Source organism: Myotis brandtii, unplaced genomic scaffold, assembly GCF_000412655.1.
Source record: "Myotis brandtii unplaced genomic scaffold, ASM41265v1 scaffold1341, whole genome shotgun sequence".
NCBI classification, from domain to species: Eukaryota; Metazoa; Chordata; class Mammalia; order Chiroptera; family Vespertilionidae; genus Myotis; species Myotis brandtii.
The window spans coordinates 517,367-535,430 of NW_005354761.1; the positions used below are offsets into that span (position 1 = coordinate 517,367).

At 43.7% G+C, this 18,064-nt stretch overlaps 1 protein-coding gene across 2 annotated transcripts; it reads right to left on the reverse strand.

Annotated features, from left to right (window-relative positions):
* Nucleotides 1–1,873: 1,873 nt before the first annotated feature.
* On the reverse strand, nucleotides 1,874–17,768 carry LOC102246503 (membrane-spanning 4-domains subfamily A member 8-like). 2 transcript variants are annotated; one of them, XM_005860458.2, is made up of 7 exons: nucleotides 17,677–17,768; nucleotides 15,398–15,617; nucleotides 12,095–12,217; nucleotides 7,258–7,317; nucleotides 6,116–6,244; nucleotides 2,511–2,624; nucleotides 1,874–2,339 (listed from the first exon to the last, which is right to left on the reverse strand). In XM_005860458.2, exons 2-7 carry the CDS (start codon nucleotides 15,614–15,616, stop codon nucleotides 2,235–2,237), a joined length of 750 nt encoding a protein of 249 aa, XP_005860520.1. In that variant the 5' UTR covers nucleotide 15,617; nucleotides 17,677–17,768; the 3' UTR covers nucleotides 1,874–2,234. The 2 variants fall into 2 exon arrangements, with proteins under 2 accessions (XP_005860520.1, XP_014390435.1); XM_014534949.1 differs by lacking the exon at nucleotides 7,258–7,317.
* Between the last annotated feature and the right edge of the window lie 296 nt (nucleotides 17,769–18,064).

Consider the following 18,064-nt stretch of genomic DNA (forward strand, 5'->3'; position numbering starts at 1 on the left):
GGATGTTCAAAGCCAATCTGCGCAAGGACACAGCAATCTTTCTGTGTACACTTTGCAGGCATGCCTGCATAGCCCAAGTATTGAGGTCACTATTTGGCAAGAAGCCACTTTTGTCTAAGTTAGTATAAAGTATGTTACTGACCAGCCAGTGAGAGGCTGCCTGGTCAGACTACTTTGTGTGATAGCTCCTATGTTACTAAAGCTACTTTTATGTATGGGCCTACTTGTCTACAAGGGCTGCCTTGTGCGGCTACTTGGTCAGGCTACTTTGTTAGCAATGGCTCCTGTGTTTTCTACTCTATTAGCAAGGGCCGCTTTGTGTTTACTATTGTTTTAGCAAGAACTACTTTGTGGACAGCCTTGTTAGCAACAGCTACTTAGTCTACAATAAAGACTCTCTTATATGCCTATGATTGCTCATATTGTCTTCTCTGTCTAATACCCAGCACCCATGAAGGTCCAGTTCCTGGCAGGGGAACTGAGACCCCACAGTTAGCATAGTGAAGCAGAATCAAGGAAGAACTTACTCCAGCAATTGGTGCAGCGAGCAGGATTAAGTACATCCAACAGGTACTTTACACAATGGAATACTATCTATACTAATAATAGCCTAGGTGGTGTCATGCCCTCATGTCGTCACAAAATGGCTGTCATAAGATGGCTGCATGCACAGTGGAGAAAGGGCCTGGCAGCTGCTCCGCACAATGAGGCCTGTGGGCAGGGCCCAGCGGAGGAGTTGGGTCGCAGCAGGGGAGGGCAGTTAGGGGCAATCAGGCCCTGGCAGGGGAGGGCAGTTGGGGGCCATCAGGCCAGCAGGGGAGGGCAGTTGGGGACCATCAGGCTGGCAGGGGAGGGTAGTTGTGGGTGATCAGGCCAGCAGGGGAGGGCAGTCGGGGGTGATCAGGCCCCAGCAGGGGAGGGCATTTGGGGGCTATCAGGCCGGCAAGGGAGGAAAGTTGCTGGCAATGAGGTCAGCAGGGGAGAGCAGTTGGGGGCCATCAAGCCAGCAGGGGAGCAGTTAGGCATCAATCAGGCTAGCAGGGGAGCGATTAGTGGGCGATCAGGCTGGCAGGCATAAGCAATTAGGGGCAATCAGGCAGGCAGGCGAGCAGTTAGGAGCCAGTGGTCCCGGATTGTGACATCCCCTGAGGGATGTCAGATTAGAGAGGGAGCAGGCTGGGCTGAGGGTGACCCCCCCTGCATGAATTTCATGCACTGGGTCTCTAGTGTGGCAATATAAAAGAAAGAACTCTTAACACTTATAACAGCCTGGATAGCCTGGAGAGTATTATGCTAAGCAAAGTAAGCCAGTCACAGAAACATAAGTATCACCTGATCTCACACATATGTGGAATCTAATGATCCAAATAAACTGATGAAAAAATAGATCCAGAGATCCAGAGTCATGTTGAACCTTAGAGGGAAGGCAGAGGAGAGTGGGTGGTAAGAGATCAACCCTGAACTTGTATGCATGTATGCATAACCCATGGACACAGACAATGGGGTGGTGAGAGCCTGGGTTGGGGGACAGAAGTGGGCTGAAGGGAGTTAATGGGAGAAAAAGAGGAACATATGCTATACTTTCAACAATAAATATTTTTTTAAAAACCCAAAAACAACACTCTCTCCTTTGATACCCACAACAAATGCAGTTTCTTCAACCATGCTTGTTCTCTGCTTCACCCATCACTGCCAGAATAAATCATTTTCATCTCTGATCTCTCTCTACACACCCCTAAATTCTATCATGTGTTATAGAAATATGATTGCATGTTCTTCTTCTCTTGTGAGGCAGAAGTTCCTTGAAGTCAAAGACTTTGCAAGTTCACCATGTTCACACTCATCCTGACATTAATAGAGCTTTAAACATATCAAATGCTCAGTGCACTTTTATTCAGTGACAGTGATTGGGAGAATGAAGCTTGTGACGTCTAGACACTTGTTCCATTAGCTCATGAGCTCACACAGGTAAACACATGAATATCTGCACTAGACATCCCACAGGTGGATGTCCTAGGGAGGACCTCTTTGCTAAAATTCACTTTAAAGTCCTGTCTCCGTTTAAATGGAGGAACAGCATGATTAACCAAGCTGAAGTGAATGAAGTCCAAGGTGCCAACAGTTGGAGAGACACATTCCTTAGTTTGTCAGGGGGAAAAAAAAGCTGAGTTTCAGAAGCCCAGAAAGGGAGTTCTATTTTGGTTCCAGGGAACGACGCTTCTAGAACCTTTGGCTTATTTGGAATCCTGGACCTCACTGGAATAAGACGGTGGTGAGTTCACTGGTTCTGGATTGGCCACTGGGTTTGTCACATAGACAGTTTGAAAGACCACAGTGCCCTGAAAAAGACAGGTACATGGAGGTGCGTTAGTGAGAACCACAATTGCACAAGGCTTTAGATATTCCGGGACTCCCCATGTGCCTGGAGAGGAAACAAAAGCCTAACAACTTTTCTAGTGCCCACACTCTTTAGGGCATCTTTCCACCCACTAAGGGTCCTACAAACTCACGTTGTCATGTGAATAGCAGAATAGTTTGCAACCAAAGTGGGCAGATGTGCAGGCAATGCAGAACTCCAAGAGGCTAAAGATGAACAGCACAGCAGAAGTAGTCACTCCAGAGACCTGGAACCAGAAAGATAATGGAGGTCATGAGTGGTGCCCTGGGAGTGTAAGGTCTGGCTCAAAGCATGGCTCTGCAATGGACCATGGCTAAGGCTTTGAGGAAGTCCTCTAACCTCATCTCAGCCTCGTGTAGAAAATATCTCCCCAGGTTATGTGAGGGTTGAATATGTTTGTAAAAGAATTATTTTAACACTTACTACCTGTGTTGTTCTAAGGAAAAGGATAGTCATTGTTTAGGAAAACACCTTGATGGCTTGTTTGGGGTACAGGGCACGAAACCTAAGGATGGTGTCTGGAGTGAGACAGTGAAACAGTGAAACTGGTGTAGGAAGTGAAGAGAAATTTGGGAGTATGGACAGTCCTCAGAGAGAGCAAAGAAAGATGGATAGAGGAGAAAGACGTGACTGAGAAACATGAAGGGATGGTAGGGCCTACAGAAAAAAGGCATCTTGTGAGAAATTAACACATTACAAAGAAGGGATGTCTAACCTCCAGACATCAGTAGTTACCTCCATCATCCCTCTGAACCTTCAAAGAAAGTCAGCTACTAAAACAATCTTCCTGGCTTATGACCGTGGCATTTTGTGGAGATAAATAATTGGGACTGTCTTTAACTTAAGAAAACGGTCAGTAAAAGGATCTCCAAATGAAACTAATTCAGCAGTAGTCAATTTCATGTGAGCACCAGGAGACATCTAAGCCCTTTCCTTGCTGTTCTCCAACAATGCTCAGGAAAATTGGATCTCCCACTGTATCTGGGGAGAGAGTTTAGGTAGAATCCACTTTAATCATAAAAGGACAAGAGATGAATGACCCTAATAACATTTGGATTCCAATTACAGGAGAGAATAAATATGAAAATGAAAGTGCATGGCACATAGTAGGTATGAAACAAATGTTGGTCAATTATTATTTTAAAAATGGCATTGGTGATAGCTGGCTGCTCAGAGAATCCTCTCTCATGGAGAGACCCCTCCTTAGCACTTTCCTTCTCTTCCCTCTTGATTTAGCAAGCATTTATTAAGCATCTGTTTGCTATGAAAGACTAGGAAAGCATCCCGAGAAGCACAATCTAGTGAGGGAGGCAGATACAAATGCAGATAGTTATAATTTAAGTCAGACATGGTAAGAGCTATAAAAGTCCCAATAGTAGTGCCTCAGGGCACTGAGGAGAGAAAGTTTCATTCTCAGTAGAAGATTCAGTGATGTGGGTTTGAACATCTGTCCAGGCAAGGGGAACAGTAGTATGATGATGTCTTAAACAAGGAATCACAGAAGCTTAGGGAGAAGGGGCCTTTAAAAATGATGCTTGTCCTCTTCAAATATTTTTAACAACAACATTCTTTTATAAAGAAAGCTTTCTAATGGGAGGAGGGTTGGGAGGATGGGTGAAAAATGTGAAGGATATTAAGAAATCCAAATAGGGACTTGTAAAAACAGTCACAGGCAGGTAAATTAAAGTACAGTATAGGAATGTAGTCACCTCATAAGTTATAGGGGTCTAATCATTACACCATATACTTGAAATATAGTATTGTTTGTCAACTGTATTTGAAAAATTAAAACACCCTTCCATGAGAGAGAAGGGTTCCTCAAGCAGTTTAGATAGTTATTATTTGGTGAGTATTAATTCATGCTTGTTGAGACCTTGGAGCACCCCATGCCTTGGTTCATCTTTTGCTAAGCTATGTTGAAATCCAGACCTCCTTCTTTTGGACTGAAGCCAGAGGTATGTGGGTGCATGGGATGGAAGAGATCTTTTTCCAAGATCAGACATTGGCAGAACTGAGATTAGAAGTCAGGGTGGTGGCTCTAGCCAGTATGGTGACTGAGAAACTGGTGAAATGGCTGGATTCTGGATGCATTTTAAAGGTGAAATCAACAGGATTCCCTGAGGAGTTGGCTCAGAGGTGTGGGAGACAAAATGGGTCAATCAATGATTTCACCAGAGTTTTTTCTGAGTGATTTGAAAGATGCAGTACCATCAACCTGGAAAAGGCAACCTGTGAGAAGGTTTGGCAAATAAAAACTGGAGATGAGATTTGGACATGTTAATATCCAAAGATAAGATGGAGATTGGACAACTGGATACTAGACATGAGTTTGTGAGAGATGTTTTACCAGAACATAGACATTTGTAGTCATTGTCATAGGAAAGTGTTTCAAGTCACCAGACTGGATGGGATTGCTAAGGCAGAGAGTAGAGAGAGAAACACAAGAAAATTGAGGACTGAGTGTGAGAAATTGGGGGAAAGACAAGAACCATCAAAAGAAAAGAGAGCAACCAGTGTGGGTGCAGGAACACCAGCTGCAGGGCCTGAAAGCCAACGGGAAGTCCACCAAAGAGGAGGAATGATTGGGTGCTTGAATAGAGGAGTTTTTTGGAGAACTGAGGCTAAAAGTATGGCTAGCGTGGGTTAAAGAGAGATTATGTGAGAAGAGAATTGGAGACCGTAAGGCAGACAATTCTTTTAAGGAATTTTCTGCAGAGAGAGCCAGAGAAATGGAGTGGTAGCTGAAATAACCAAGAGAAAGTTAGTTTGTTATCCAAGATGAAAGAGACGAAAGTGTGTTCAGATGTTGATGGAAAAGCTGTAGCAAATGGCAGATAGTGATATAGAAGAGAGGTGGGGCCAGGGAGAGGGGAGAAGCACGTGGAGTAATAACTTGAGTGAGCAGAGAGGGCAGGGCTGCTGTGTAGAGGAAGACATTGAGTTTACATGGGACTCATCTATAGCTGAATTTTCAGATGTTAGCCAAGTGCCCCCTGAGGTCTTGAGATGTGTTGTAAATGCAAAATACACACTGGATTTCTAAGATGTGACACCCAAAATGCCAAATATTGATATAATAATTTTTTATACAGGTTATAGATTGAAATGATGTTTTATATTTATGGGGTTAAATAAATGTATTATGGAAATTAATTTCAGATTTTTTCACTCTTTAATATGGAGACTAGAAAATGTAAAGTCACACACGTGGCTTACATTAGATTTCTATTTGATAACATGGGTCTATAACATGGGATGGCTCATTTGCCTTTTCATTTCTATGGCTGCTTTCACACTGGATTGAGCACTGCAACAGAGACCAGATGGCCTGCAAAACCTTAAATGTTCACTCTCTGTCCCTTTCTGAACACCTTTGCTGATCCCTTTATCTATGAAAATGGGCAGGAAGGTGAACATGTGGGTAGATGTACAGGTTGGTGGGTACCGGTGCATTATCTCTATAACTGCATTTAATCCTCCCAACAATGTCAAAAGGTAGGTCCTCTTTTATAAAGATAGGAACTAAGACTAAGAAAAGTCACATGCTTGGAGCAGCAGCAATAACCTACAGGTCAGGGACTTGAAACTGTTCTGAAAGCATCTCTGTTTCCTTTGGTGCTTGGTGAAGCAGCTTGTTGGGACCAGGCCCTTTCCAATGATTTCCTAAAGATAACTACATTGGAAATCAGAGGAGAATTGGTCAAGAGAGATACTTACCATGCCACTGCAGGGATAGGAGTTGAAGGAGCTATGCAGGTTGTTGATAGCCATATCTGTGATGAGGAGCATGATTCCGACCAGAGAGCAGATTGCACTGGCGATACTCAAGCCCATGCTACCCTTCAGCTGAAGAAGATACAGAGAGAGGGTCAGTATGAGAGAGGAAAACAATTGTAGCTGAGATGAGCAGAGACACAACAAGTGCTTCATACCGTGAATTCCTGGAACCCTAGATGTGAGGCAAGTAAAGAGATGTCTTGTGCAAAATAGGTTTGGTGGTAAATTAACTTTGAAAACACCCGGGTTGCACAAAGTTAGATCTTTTGTGCAGGTCTTCTCAAAGTCTTTAACATGGATTATGGATCCCCTGGAGAGGAGACTACTAAATACAGATCCCTCCCAAGTTATCTAACTATCTTCATAAAGTATCTCGTGAGACAAGTATCCCCAAGAATAATGTTTAGGAATCACTGGACTCATTTATCCCACAGGACATTGGCAGGAGACTCAGCCCACGTGTTCTGGGATGTGACAGGCTCTGATGCTCCATGATTCTGGTCCATGTGCAGAAAGACATGCCCAGAATTGATCTTCCCTGTGGATTTTTTAAATAGATCTCATCTGGTGTAGGACCAGGTCATCCTGGGGAAAAAAGTACTTTCTTGGTCCAATATTTGGGGCCACCAATCCTTGCCCATGTTAATTCACAGAACTAGTTTGGAAGGATTCCTTTGGAAGCTGCTTCCTGAGCCTCCCCTGGCTTCCCTGTAGAAATGTCTGGCACTGGGCTCTGTGTGCTGCAGGCAGTCAGTGCCTGCTCTGCTGGAGGGCAGCCTAACACCCCTGGTTGTTTTTTGCCTCCTCTTGTAAGATCCTCTTAGGAAAGTTATTCTTTCTGTCTCTCCACACCCTGATGCTACCCTTCCTTCTACTGAATCTTCTGGACTCTTTCCCATTTGTGACTCTGGCCAGGTTTATATGGTCTTGTGAGTATGAGTGAGCATGCATGTCAGTGCCCTGTGTCTGGTTATAAGTAGGTTCAAGGATAAGGGAGGCATTGTGTATGAGCTTGTTTCCCTCCATGTTTGTGTCCCCTAAAGGTCCACAGCTGGGAGAGCCTGTCTCAGGGTGGGACTTACCAGGCAAGAAGATCTTGGTAGCTGTTCTGATGTCACTGAGAAGGATCCTGAAATGATGAACTGGCACAGAAGAGAGGGAGTTTAGAAAGAGCCCAAAGAACCCTAGCTGGTTTGGCTCAGTGGACAATGTGTTTGCCTGCAGACTAAAGGGTCCCAGGTTTGATTTCAGTTAAGGGCACATGCCTGGGTTGTGGGGTTGATCCCCAATGGGGGGCACACAGGAGGCAGCCAATCAATGATTCTCTTTCATTACTGATATTTCTATGTCTCTCTCCCTCTCCTTTTCTCTCTGAAATCAATAAAAGTATATTTTTCAAAAAGATAAAAAGAAAGAGGCCAGAGGTCAGGGCCCCACTTTCAGGCTTCTGTGTTTCTGATCACACACATGTTCTCTCATACATGCTAGGATCATCTGCTGGGACCTCCTACTCAACTCAAGGGAGGGTTAAAAAGGGAAGGAAAGGGAAGGAAGGAGAAGGGGAAAGGAAAGGGAAAGAAGATAAGAGAAGAGAGAAAAGAGGAAAGGAAAGGAAAGGAAAGGAAAGGAAAGGAAAGGAAAGGAAAGGAAAGGAAAGGAAAGGAAAGGAAAGGAAAGGAAAGGAAAGGAAAGGAAAGGAAAGGAAAGGAAAGGAAAGGAAAGGAAAGGAAAGGAAAGGAAAGGAAAGGAAAGGAAAGGAAAGGAAAGGAAAGGAAAGGAAAGGAAAGGAAAGGAAAGGAAAGGAAAGGAAAGGAAAGGAAAGGAAAGGAAAGGAAAGGAAAGGAAAGGAAAGGAAAGGAAAGGAAAGGAAAGGAAAGGAAAGGAAAGGAAAGGAAAGGAAAGGAAAGGAAAGGAAAGGAAAGGAAAGGAAAGGAAAGGAAAGGAAAGGAAAGGAAAGGAAAGGAAAGGAAAGGAAAGGAAAGGAAAGGAAAGGAAAGGAAAGGAAAGGAAAGGAAAGGAAAGGAAAGGAAAGGAAAGGAAAGGAAAGGAAAGGAAAGGAAAGGAAAATTTGGTATATCTTGCCCATGGTAGATCCTGTACATAGTAGATACTCAGCAAAATCACTTCTTTTCTTGTCATTTGTTTTCTCACAGGCACTTCTTGTTGGCCTCCCAAAACAATTCACTCAGGCATAGGGGCTCTGGAGAGAAGGAAGGCGTCCTCATATTTTCACTACTTTGAGATAAAAGCCCAGTATCAGTCATTTCCTGTATCCAATTTGGTACCTTTTAGTACCAAATTTCAGAAGAATGTTGCCTCTCTGCAAAGATGAACATCAACTATGAGGGCGACAGGATAGATTGTGTGCATCTATTTCAACACTGATGTTCTGCAGGCATAGTGGCTGATGGGATTCCCTGCTGTCAGTGACAGTCTGAAGGTCATCAGCTATGGTTTAATGGAAGCTTTGCTCAGCCCTACATGAAGTGCTTTTAACTTTGCCTTACTTAACTCCATGATGGCCCACCAAGCACCATTATTATTTCCAGTTTAAGGAGGTGTGGACTGAGGCTTAAAAATTTTAAAAGACACACCCAAGACCATCCAGAAAATAGCATAACTGGAAATAAAATCCAGGTAATTGACTCCAGATCTCATGTTCTTAACCCTCATCCTGCACTCATTCCACCTCAGAGTAGATGCCTGTGCCTTGGAATGGAAATGGGTATTCACAATGAAAACTTACTCTAGCCACCAATGCCTTGTAAGAGGAATGCCATTTTTCCTATAAGTGGGAAAATGAGTCTCAATTTTATGTTTTCTACAGACTTTGTAGGAAAGGAAGGAAACAGAAGACTGGACTTCTGGTGTCCCTGCTGGTCTTTTTAAGGTGCCTAAGGAGAGGGTCTTTGGTTTGGAAGAGGACCATATGATCTTTAGAAAATAGACAGTCCTAAAAAAAAAAAAGAAAAAAGAAAATAGATAGTCCTAGAGTCAGTAAGGCAACAAAGAACAAAAGTGCTCTGCAGGAAAAAGGGAGGGTGGTGTCATAAGGGTTGATGGGACCTGAGCAGCCTAGTGGGAGGGGAAATGGCCACCAGGGCCTTTGAAATGCCTTAAGAGAATCTAACACTCAACAGGAACTGTTTTGTGGCTGTGGTATTAGTCTTTTCCATTTCTCCAAACTCCACAGAAGTCTGTTATACACACAGGTGTCTGTGGTTGGCTGAGTTCCAAGTCTGGGTCTGCTGAACAGAGGGAAGACCTCAGCCTCAGAAAATGAGACTTTTATGGGAACAAGAGAGAGCAGGTGCTCAGACAAAAATGCTCCCAAGAATCTAAGCCCTGCAATTTTGCAGATGCTGTGTGTGTGTGTGTGGGTGGTGGACAACTCTATTTAAATCTCATGGTATATGGTGACTTTGCTGATGTCCACGCTACTCTGGAGTTTTGTTATTTTTGAGAAAACTCCCTTGGGTCACAGATATGTGATTTGAGAGAAAAATTGTGTTATAGTGGGTAGAAAAGGACATTATTGATGGGAGAGGGATTGGATTGCATATGTGTGCCTGTGGAGGAGGGAAGACACTAAGGAGAATGGAAAAGAATCATAAAGGCAATATATTGGAGAAAAGAAAGGATCTGTGGTTTTTAACCTTTTAAAGGATTATAGATCACCCCGAAAATGTGATCAATACTATGGGCTTTTCCATAAAAACAAAAACTTCTATGTACCAAATATTTTGTAACAAGGTGGACTCTGAGCCCATCAGAGGACTCCAGGTTGAGTACCCACTGCTTAATGACTGTTCTGTGGCTGGGCAGACACTCAGTTACTGGCGAAATGTTTTCTCCTGGAGCTCCAGTTGTGGGCCTTTGTCCAACAGCACTTGAGCACTGGGGTGATGAACTAGGAAAAGGTTTCCTAACCTCTAAGGTGGACTAATTAGAAAAGGTGACCTAATTGGGGTGATGGTGCCTTATAGGGCTGGGACTTGGTATTATGAGCTGAAGTTTATCTCCTCATAATCCATTTTTGAAGTCTAAACCCCCAGGACCTCCAAATGTGACTGTATAGATATTACCAGACTCACTATAGTTGGAACTATGACTTTTTTTTTGACTTTACAATGGTGTGAAAGCCATACACATTCAGTAGAAACTGTTCTTTGGATTTTGGATTTTGACATTTCCTGGGTGAGTGATATGTGGTAACATACTCTCTGGTGATGCTGGACAGAAGCAGCCAGCCTCAGCTCCCTGTCAGCCATGCAATCACGAGCCTAAACAACCCATTCTCTACAGTGTAGTATTTAATGCATTTTTGACTCAGGATATTTTCAATTTATAATGGGTTTTTGGGGCTGTAACCCCATCATAAGTTGAAGAGCATCTATATTTGAAGATAGGGCCTTTAACAAAGTGGTTAAGGTTAAATGAGGTCGTGTGGATGGGCCCTAATCCTATATAATAAAGAAGGAATATGAAATTGACCGTCACACCCTTGCACAAGATGGCCACCCCCATTTGGTCACAAGATGGCCACCACAAGATGGCCGGCAGGGGATGGCAGTTGTGGGTGATCAGGCCAGCATGGGAGGGCAGTTAGGGGGTGACAAGGCCGACAGGAGAGGGCAGTTGGGGCGACCAGGCCTGCAGGGGATGGCAGTTAGGGGCAACCAGGCTGGCAGGGGAGGGCAGTTAGAGGTGACCTGGACTGCAGGGGAGGGCAGTTAGGGGCGACCAGGCCAGCAGGTGAGGGCAGTTGGGGGGGACCAGGCCTGCAGGGGAGGGCAGTTGGGGGTGATTGGACCCTGCAGGGGAGCAGTTAGACATTGATCAGGCTGGCTGGAGAGTGTTTAGGGGCAATGAGACAGGTAGGCAGGCAAGCAGTTGGGAGCCAGCAGTCCCACAGGGATCGGGCCTAACCCAGCAGTTGGACATCCCCCGAGGGGTCCCAGATTGGAGAGGATGCAAGCTGGGCTCAGGGATACCCCCCTCCCCCCGTGCACAAATTTCATGCACTGGGCCTCTAGTAAAATATAAGTGGTGTTCTAATTAGAAGAGCTACGAGGACAGAGACACACACAGAGGAAGATCATGTGAAGACACAGGGAGGAAGATAGCCATCCACAAGCCAAGGAGAGAGGTCTCAGGGGAAACAACCCTGCCCACGCCTTGATCTTGGACTTCCAGCATCCAGAACTATCTTATATAATAAAAGCCTAATATGCTAAGTGTCCAGTCAATATGCTAATGATATGCTAAGGCTGCTCAACCACTTGCTATGACATGCACTGACCACCTGGATGCTCAACCGGTAGGTTAGCTTGCTGCTGGGGTCCAGCCAATTGGGACTGAGCCAGATGGGCCGGACATGCCCTGGAGCCCTCTCACGGTCCCTCCTCAGCTGGCCAACCTCCCATATCCCTCCCCAGACCTGATGGTGCACCGGTGGGGTCCCTTGGCCTGGCCTGTGCCGTCTCGCAATCCAGGACCCCTCAGGGGATGTCAGAGAGCTGGTTTTAGCCCAGCAGTGGAATGACTGGTCACTATGACACACACTGATCACCAGGGGGCAGACGCTCAATGCAGGAGCTGCCCCCTGGTGGTCAGTGTGCTCCCACAGGGGGCACGCTGCTCAGCCAAAGCCGAGCTCATGGCTGGCAAGCACAACAGCGGTGGCGGGAGGCTCTCACACCTTTGCAGGAGCACTAAGGATGTCTGCCTGCCGGCTTAGGCTTGCTTCCCCCAGGGAGTGGGCCTAAGCCAGCAGTCGGACATCCCCCGAGGGCTTCTGGACTGTGAAAGGGCGCAGGCCTGGCTGAGGGGCCCGCACTTGGGATTGTATTGCCAAGGTGAGCCTGAGTGTGTTGGCACTTTCTGGAACTCACTTGCAGGGCAACTTATGTTACTTACCAAGATGCCTCCCCAGAAGGGATAGCCTCCATAGAATGAGATAGCGGTGTAGTACCAGAGAACGATGGTGCCTATGACACTGCCAAGGCCAATGTGTATCAGGCCGATCAGGATCTGGATGGCCTGTTAGAGGAACCAAAAGCTGAGACCTTTGTCTCTAAGGACGAATCTTAACCCCTGCACCCTTGGGACCCCTTCTTATTTTAAAAAATATTTTGTTTCCTTTATTGGTCAATAAAGTCATATTTAAAATGTACTAATGAAATAATACTTCCCATAATTTCCCCCCACTCAAAGAAAACAATCACTTGTATTTTGGTGTATAAACTTCCATTATTTTTTTCAAATATATACACTGATTATACAAAAGGGCTCTGCATATTTAACTTAATATTTCATTATGAAAACATCCCCATGGTATTAAGTATTCTTTAAATATATGCTTTATAAGGTTGCCCACATCCCATTATGTGGATGATCTGCGGAAGAGTTGGAACAAAGATATTGGGAAGGTGTAATATGTTGCCATATTATAAACAACACTGCAATGAACATCATTTTGTAGATAAGTCTTTGTGCTCATTTTTTATTTCTTTGGAATATTGTTTTGTATTGAATTGTGTCTTCTCTCGCTCATCAAATTTATATATCTCTATTTTTTAATCTTCATGTGAGGATTTTTTTATTGATTTTGAGAGAGAATGGAACAGAGAGATGATAGGAGAGAGAGAGAGAGAGAGAGAGAGAGAGAGAGAGAGAGAGAGACTGGTGTGCAAGAGACACATCAATTGGCTGCCTCTCACATGTGACTGGACTGGGGCTGGGTATTGAACCTGCAACCCAGGTACATGCCCTTGACTAGTAATCAAACCTGCCACCCTTCAGTGCACAACAATTGAGCAATTCTGACCAGGGCTCAAATTAATATTTTGAAGTTCAAACCTCCAGTGACTCAGAATGGAATCTCATTTGTAAATAGGGTTGCTGCAGATGCAATTAGATAATATGAGGTATAATGGAATAGGGTAGCCCCTATATGACTGCTATCCTTTCAAAGGAATGCCATGTGAAGAGAAACATGTGCACCCAGGAGAATGCCAAGACGGGAGTTACGGTGCCACAAGTCAAGTACCTACTGGAAGCTGGGAGACTGGCCTGGAACAGATCCATCCCCAGAGCCTTCAGAGGGAGCATGGCTCCATGGATACTATGATTACAAATTTATGAACTGAGATAATAAATTTATTGTGTTCTAAGCCACCCAATTGGTAGTACTTTTTTATGGCAACTCTAGGAAACTAATAATATATTCATGCTCAAAATATATAAAGAATACAAATATGTTATTCCATTGAACTTGCACAAATGGTAGAAAATTATACAAAATATCTTCCCCCAATTCTTTTTCTCAATGATATAGCTTGGGAGTATGTCCATATAATTACATAAGGAGCTAAGGAGTTCTATTTTTATTTTAAAAACATTTTGTATTAAAAAAACAAGTTATCATTGACTTTAGAGAGAGGAAGGGAGAAGGGAGAGAGAACTACTGATGAGAAAGAAACATTGATCGGTTGCCTCCTACTGGATATGGAGTCTGCCATCGGGCATGTGCCCTGACTGGGAATAGAGCTGGCGACCACTGAGTACATGGCATGAAGGTCAACCAACTGAGCCACACTGGCCAGGGCTAAGAGTGTCTTTTTCATAGCTCCATCACATTTCATTCTTTAGACATACAATATATTGACTTAACCAGTATTATACTGATGAATTTTTTGGTTGTTCCCATTCTTTAGCTATTGTAACAGGGTATAGGGTTTAAAAAAACTTTACATCTAATTAACTAACTAATCAAAGATTAAAAGTAAGAATATACTAATAAAACTTACAGTCTTAAATATTAATAATTTCATATTTAAGCATGTTAAGGCAGAAGCAGTTCCAGTTGCCCTTTTCACTGGCCTCTACCATAAATGTGTAGTAGATACCGATGGCTGGACAGGCCTATAACATCCTGATGCCAGAAATAAAACCCACAGAGAGAGAGAAAATCACCAGGTGCTGACAGACATGAAAGAGGTCATCAAACCCACGTGAGAACCCAAATGTAAAACTAATGTCAGCATTCCTTAATGCCCTTCTTTCCACAATCCCTCTATAAAAGTCTTTTGCCTACCCTGAGACATTAAGATGGTTGCTAAGTCACGAGTCTGCCATCTTCTCAGGTAGTCAGCACCTAAATAAATCACTTTTCTTCCATCAGCAATGGTGTCATGAATTTGGCTTCACAGCAGCAGGCAAAATACCCTGAGGGTCATTTGGGCCAGTTTCACTATCACAAACCATGTTGCAATAAATAACCTCATACATGTCATATTTCTTATGTGTACAGGCATATCTGCAGGACAAGTCTCAGAAATTGAATTATTGTATATTTTAAAATTTGGCAGATACAGAAAGCCCTCCATACAGGTTGTATCAATTGACATTACTATGAGCAGTATATGGGGTGGGGGAGGAGTTAGGATTTGAACCCAGGCAGCCTGAATCAGAATTCATGCGTTGTCTTGTCCAAGCTGGTTTGGCTCAGTGGATAGAGGGTGGTCCTGCAGACTGAAGGGTCCCAGGTTCTATTCTGGTCAAGGGCCCATACCTCAGTTACAGGCTCCTCCCTGTCCCAGGCCAAGGCTCTGATCCGGGCACATTCAGGAGGCAACCAATCAATGTGTTTCTCTCACATCGATGTTTCTCTCTCTCCCTCTCTCTCTTCCTCTCTCTAAAAGATCAATGGAGAAATATCCTCAGGTGAAAATTAACAACAACAACAAAAAGAGTCCATGAGTGTCTTCTTTCACCCAAGCAATGAGATGGGCTTTCCCTGGTCCCACCCTGGACAGCCTTTTGGGGGAAAATCATCAAAAGTTTATATCTTATTCACATTGGAGAGAGATTCCATTCAAGCACATTGGGTTTAGAATCCACCTTCTGATTCACTGGACCCACCTTCTTCCAGAGGCCACATGGGTCAACATGGATTCTGGCAACAAGACCAACATTCCAATTTACTGCTTCTTTTTTGCTTTTCTTTCTCTTTACTAAAATACCCAAGAGAGATAATACAAGGTCCCACACGGAGGCCCTGGTGATGCTGTAGAGCTGAGCTTCTTAATAGACCTGAGTTTGGCAAGGCTGGTCAGCTCCAGCCCCACTTGCTGGCTTTGGAGTTTCTGTATTTCCAAACCTCCTCCTACCCCTGACTCCAGCCATGTGGCCAGTGAACACAGTGTGAAACTCACTTACCCCTAAAACTTTGCCCTCTTTTAAGGATCTCTGGGCAGGTTGCATGGGCACAGGCGGCTCCAAACCAGGTTGGTTCCCAGAAATTTGGTGGACTTGGGGTTGGTTGAGTGGATACAGGGGCACCTGAGACATGCTTCCGGGGTTCATAGGATACCCATGGTGGGATGCCATCACAAACACAGAATTGGCCGTGGGGCGTTCTGAAGTCATCAGATTCATGCTGTTAAGGTATAAATGCAGTAGAGTCATCCCTCACATGTACACTAATGTTTTCATTGAAACATAACTTTTGCTTTCATTAAGTCATTTGAGCATCTAAATCCCCTATGAGTTTATTGTTTGAGATATTAGGCAGCAGTTAGAGAGCATAAATGCAGTCAGTGCTTTACAAATACATTTTCTTGATTCCTCACACCTTGCCAGTTTTCCAGGTGAGAAAACCGAGGCCCAAAGTGGATAAGAACTATGGAGGGCAGGGCTGTGTCGTTTTCACTTTTGTATCTCTCGTTGTGCTTAGCAGGACATTTTGCACAAAGTGGTGCTTCAACACTGCAGAGCTGGAGAGTCTCCAGGAGAACAGTGTGTCTAATTCTCTTAATTTCTGAAAAAGGAAACTGAGGCTGGGAGTGTGGACATGGATTCCCCTAGTTCACAGCCGTGTAAATATTCGTTAAATGGCGATCCTTATCCTCCAAGGAAGCCCATTGCCAAGGCTGAGTGTATTCACTGGAGGGCTCATGGTATTCAGTGTTCTAGGTCACTTGTGAATTCTGGTTTCGGTTTTTTAAAATTTCTTTCTTTTTTTTAAAGAGATACATAGTAAGTTAAATTTATTTTGCTTCTTCCACTGTGCATTTCATTTGGATACAGAACTCTTATGTTTCATGCAGGAAATTTAGAGAAAAAGTTAAAGTGAATTGTAATAACATCAGGAAGCAACTTCTAAATAAACCTTAGGTAAAGGTAATGACTCACAGAATTCCATATAGGTAGCATAACAAATACATTTGAAAATAAAATGGTACTGTACATCTTCAGAAATACTCAAGAAGTTGGCACCTCTGATGATTGGTAAGTTCTCAGCTCTAGAATATTCTAAAATGACTTAACATGCAGACCTGAATCTCCCATCTGAAAGAGTGAATTCTTTGGAGCATTTTATTAGGTGGGATTTATAATCTATTTTCTTATTCTTCAGACACTACTTGCACTTTCTCCTCAATGCCATAAACCGATATACATATACTAGAGGCTCAGTGCACAAAATTTGTGCATGGAGGGGGTGTGTCCCTCAGCCCGGCCTGAACCCTCTCCAATCTGGGACCCCTTGGGGGATGTTCGACTGCCGGTTTGGGCCCAATTCCTTTTGGGCCCAAATCGGCAGTTGGACATCCCTCTCACAATCCTGGACTGCTGGCTTCTAACCGCTCGCCTTCTTACCTGCCTGATTGCCCCTAATAGCTTCTGCCTGCCAGCCTGATTGCCCCCTAACCATTCCCCTGCTGGCCTGATCGTCCCCAATTGCTCTCCCCTGCCAGCCTGGTCTCCCCAAGCAGCCTGCTGTTTGGTCGTTACTGTTACTGTGACAGCATCTCAGACAATTTGCATATTCCTCTATTATTAGTATAGATTTACTTCAATACTTTACCCCCATGGATATCTCCTCTATAAGGTCCTAAGTTCCTAAACAACAGTGACAATATTTACTAGTTTTAATTGTAACAGCTACCCCTGAGTATCCGGTAAGTAACTTGCTATCATGTCACTTTCACTATAGTTTGTTTCTAAGCTGCTCTCACAGATCTTTATACACATGGTCTCTAATTTTTATAACTCTGTGGGAAGAAATAATATAATACTACTCTTGTTTTACAGAGACGGTAACTAAAGAGAAAAAAGTTTCATTACCTCCAATTTAGGGTCCAATGACACAGGTTTTGAACAATCTCTCTGGCTACAAAGTCTTCATGATTTTTTTTAAAGGAAAGCACTTTTTATTAGAAATTATAAATTTAGCAGCTTCAAACAGAATTCATGTCTGTGAAGGGCAGAAGTCTGGCATGGCTGAGGTCCCTGATCAGGGTATGATAAGGCTGAAAGCAAAGTGTCTAACCTGACTGAATTCTTTTCTTTCCTCTTTTTTTGGAGCACATCCTCAAAAGCTAGTACAATAAATCCTGCCTTGGGCTCTTCCTCACACCCACAGTTATCATTTGGCAGAAAAACGTTATCAGCATGCCTGAGCTATCCATAGAATCCCTTAGATTAAGTATACTCACTTTGTTCTGCCAGTGGCTAAGTCTCCTTTGCTTCTCTTCCCCAGGGTTTGTTGTAGGCAACTTGTTTTTCTGGAAAGAACCAGGTTCAGTTACAAAATATATTTAGAAAGATTAAAAGCAAAGTACTTCTCCTAGAGCAGTGATGGCGAAACTATGACACACGTGTCAGAGGTGACACACGAACTCATTTTTTTGGTTGATTTTTCTTTGTTAAATGGCATTTAAATATATAAAATAAATATCAAAAATGTAAGTCTTTGTTTTACTATGGTTGCAAATATCAAAAAATTTCTATATGTGACACGGCACCAGAGTTAAGTTAGGGTTTTTCAAAAAGCTGACACACCGAGCTCAAAAGGTTCGCCATCACTGACCTAGAGGGTATTAT

Coding starts and splice junctions, on each gene's coding strand:
- LOC102246503 (XM_005860458.2), bottom strand. CDS start 15,616: ATGAATCTGATGACTTCAGAACGCCCCACGGCCAATTCTGTGTTTGTG. Junction 7,318..12,094: donor CCTTCTGGGGAGGCATCTTG/GTAAGTAACATA, acceptor CTTCTGTGCCAG/TTCATCATTTCAGGATCCTT. Junction 2,625..6,115: donor CCTATCCCTGCAGTGGCATG/GTAAGTATCTCT, acceptor TTCTGGTTCCAG/GTCTCTGGAGTGACTACTTC.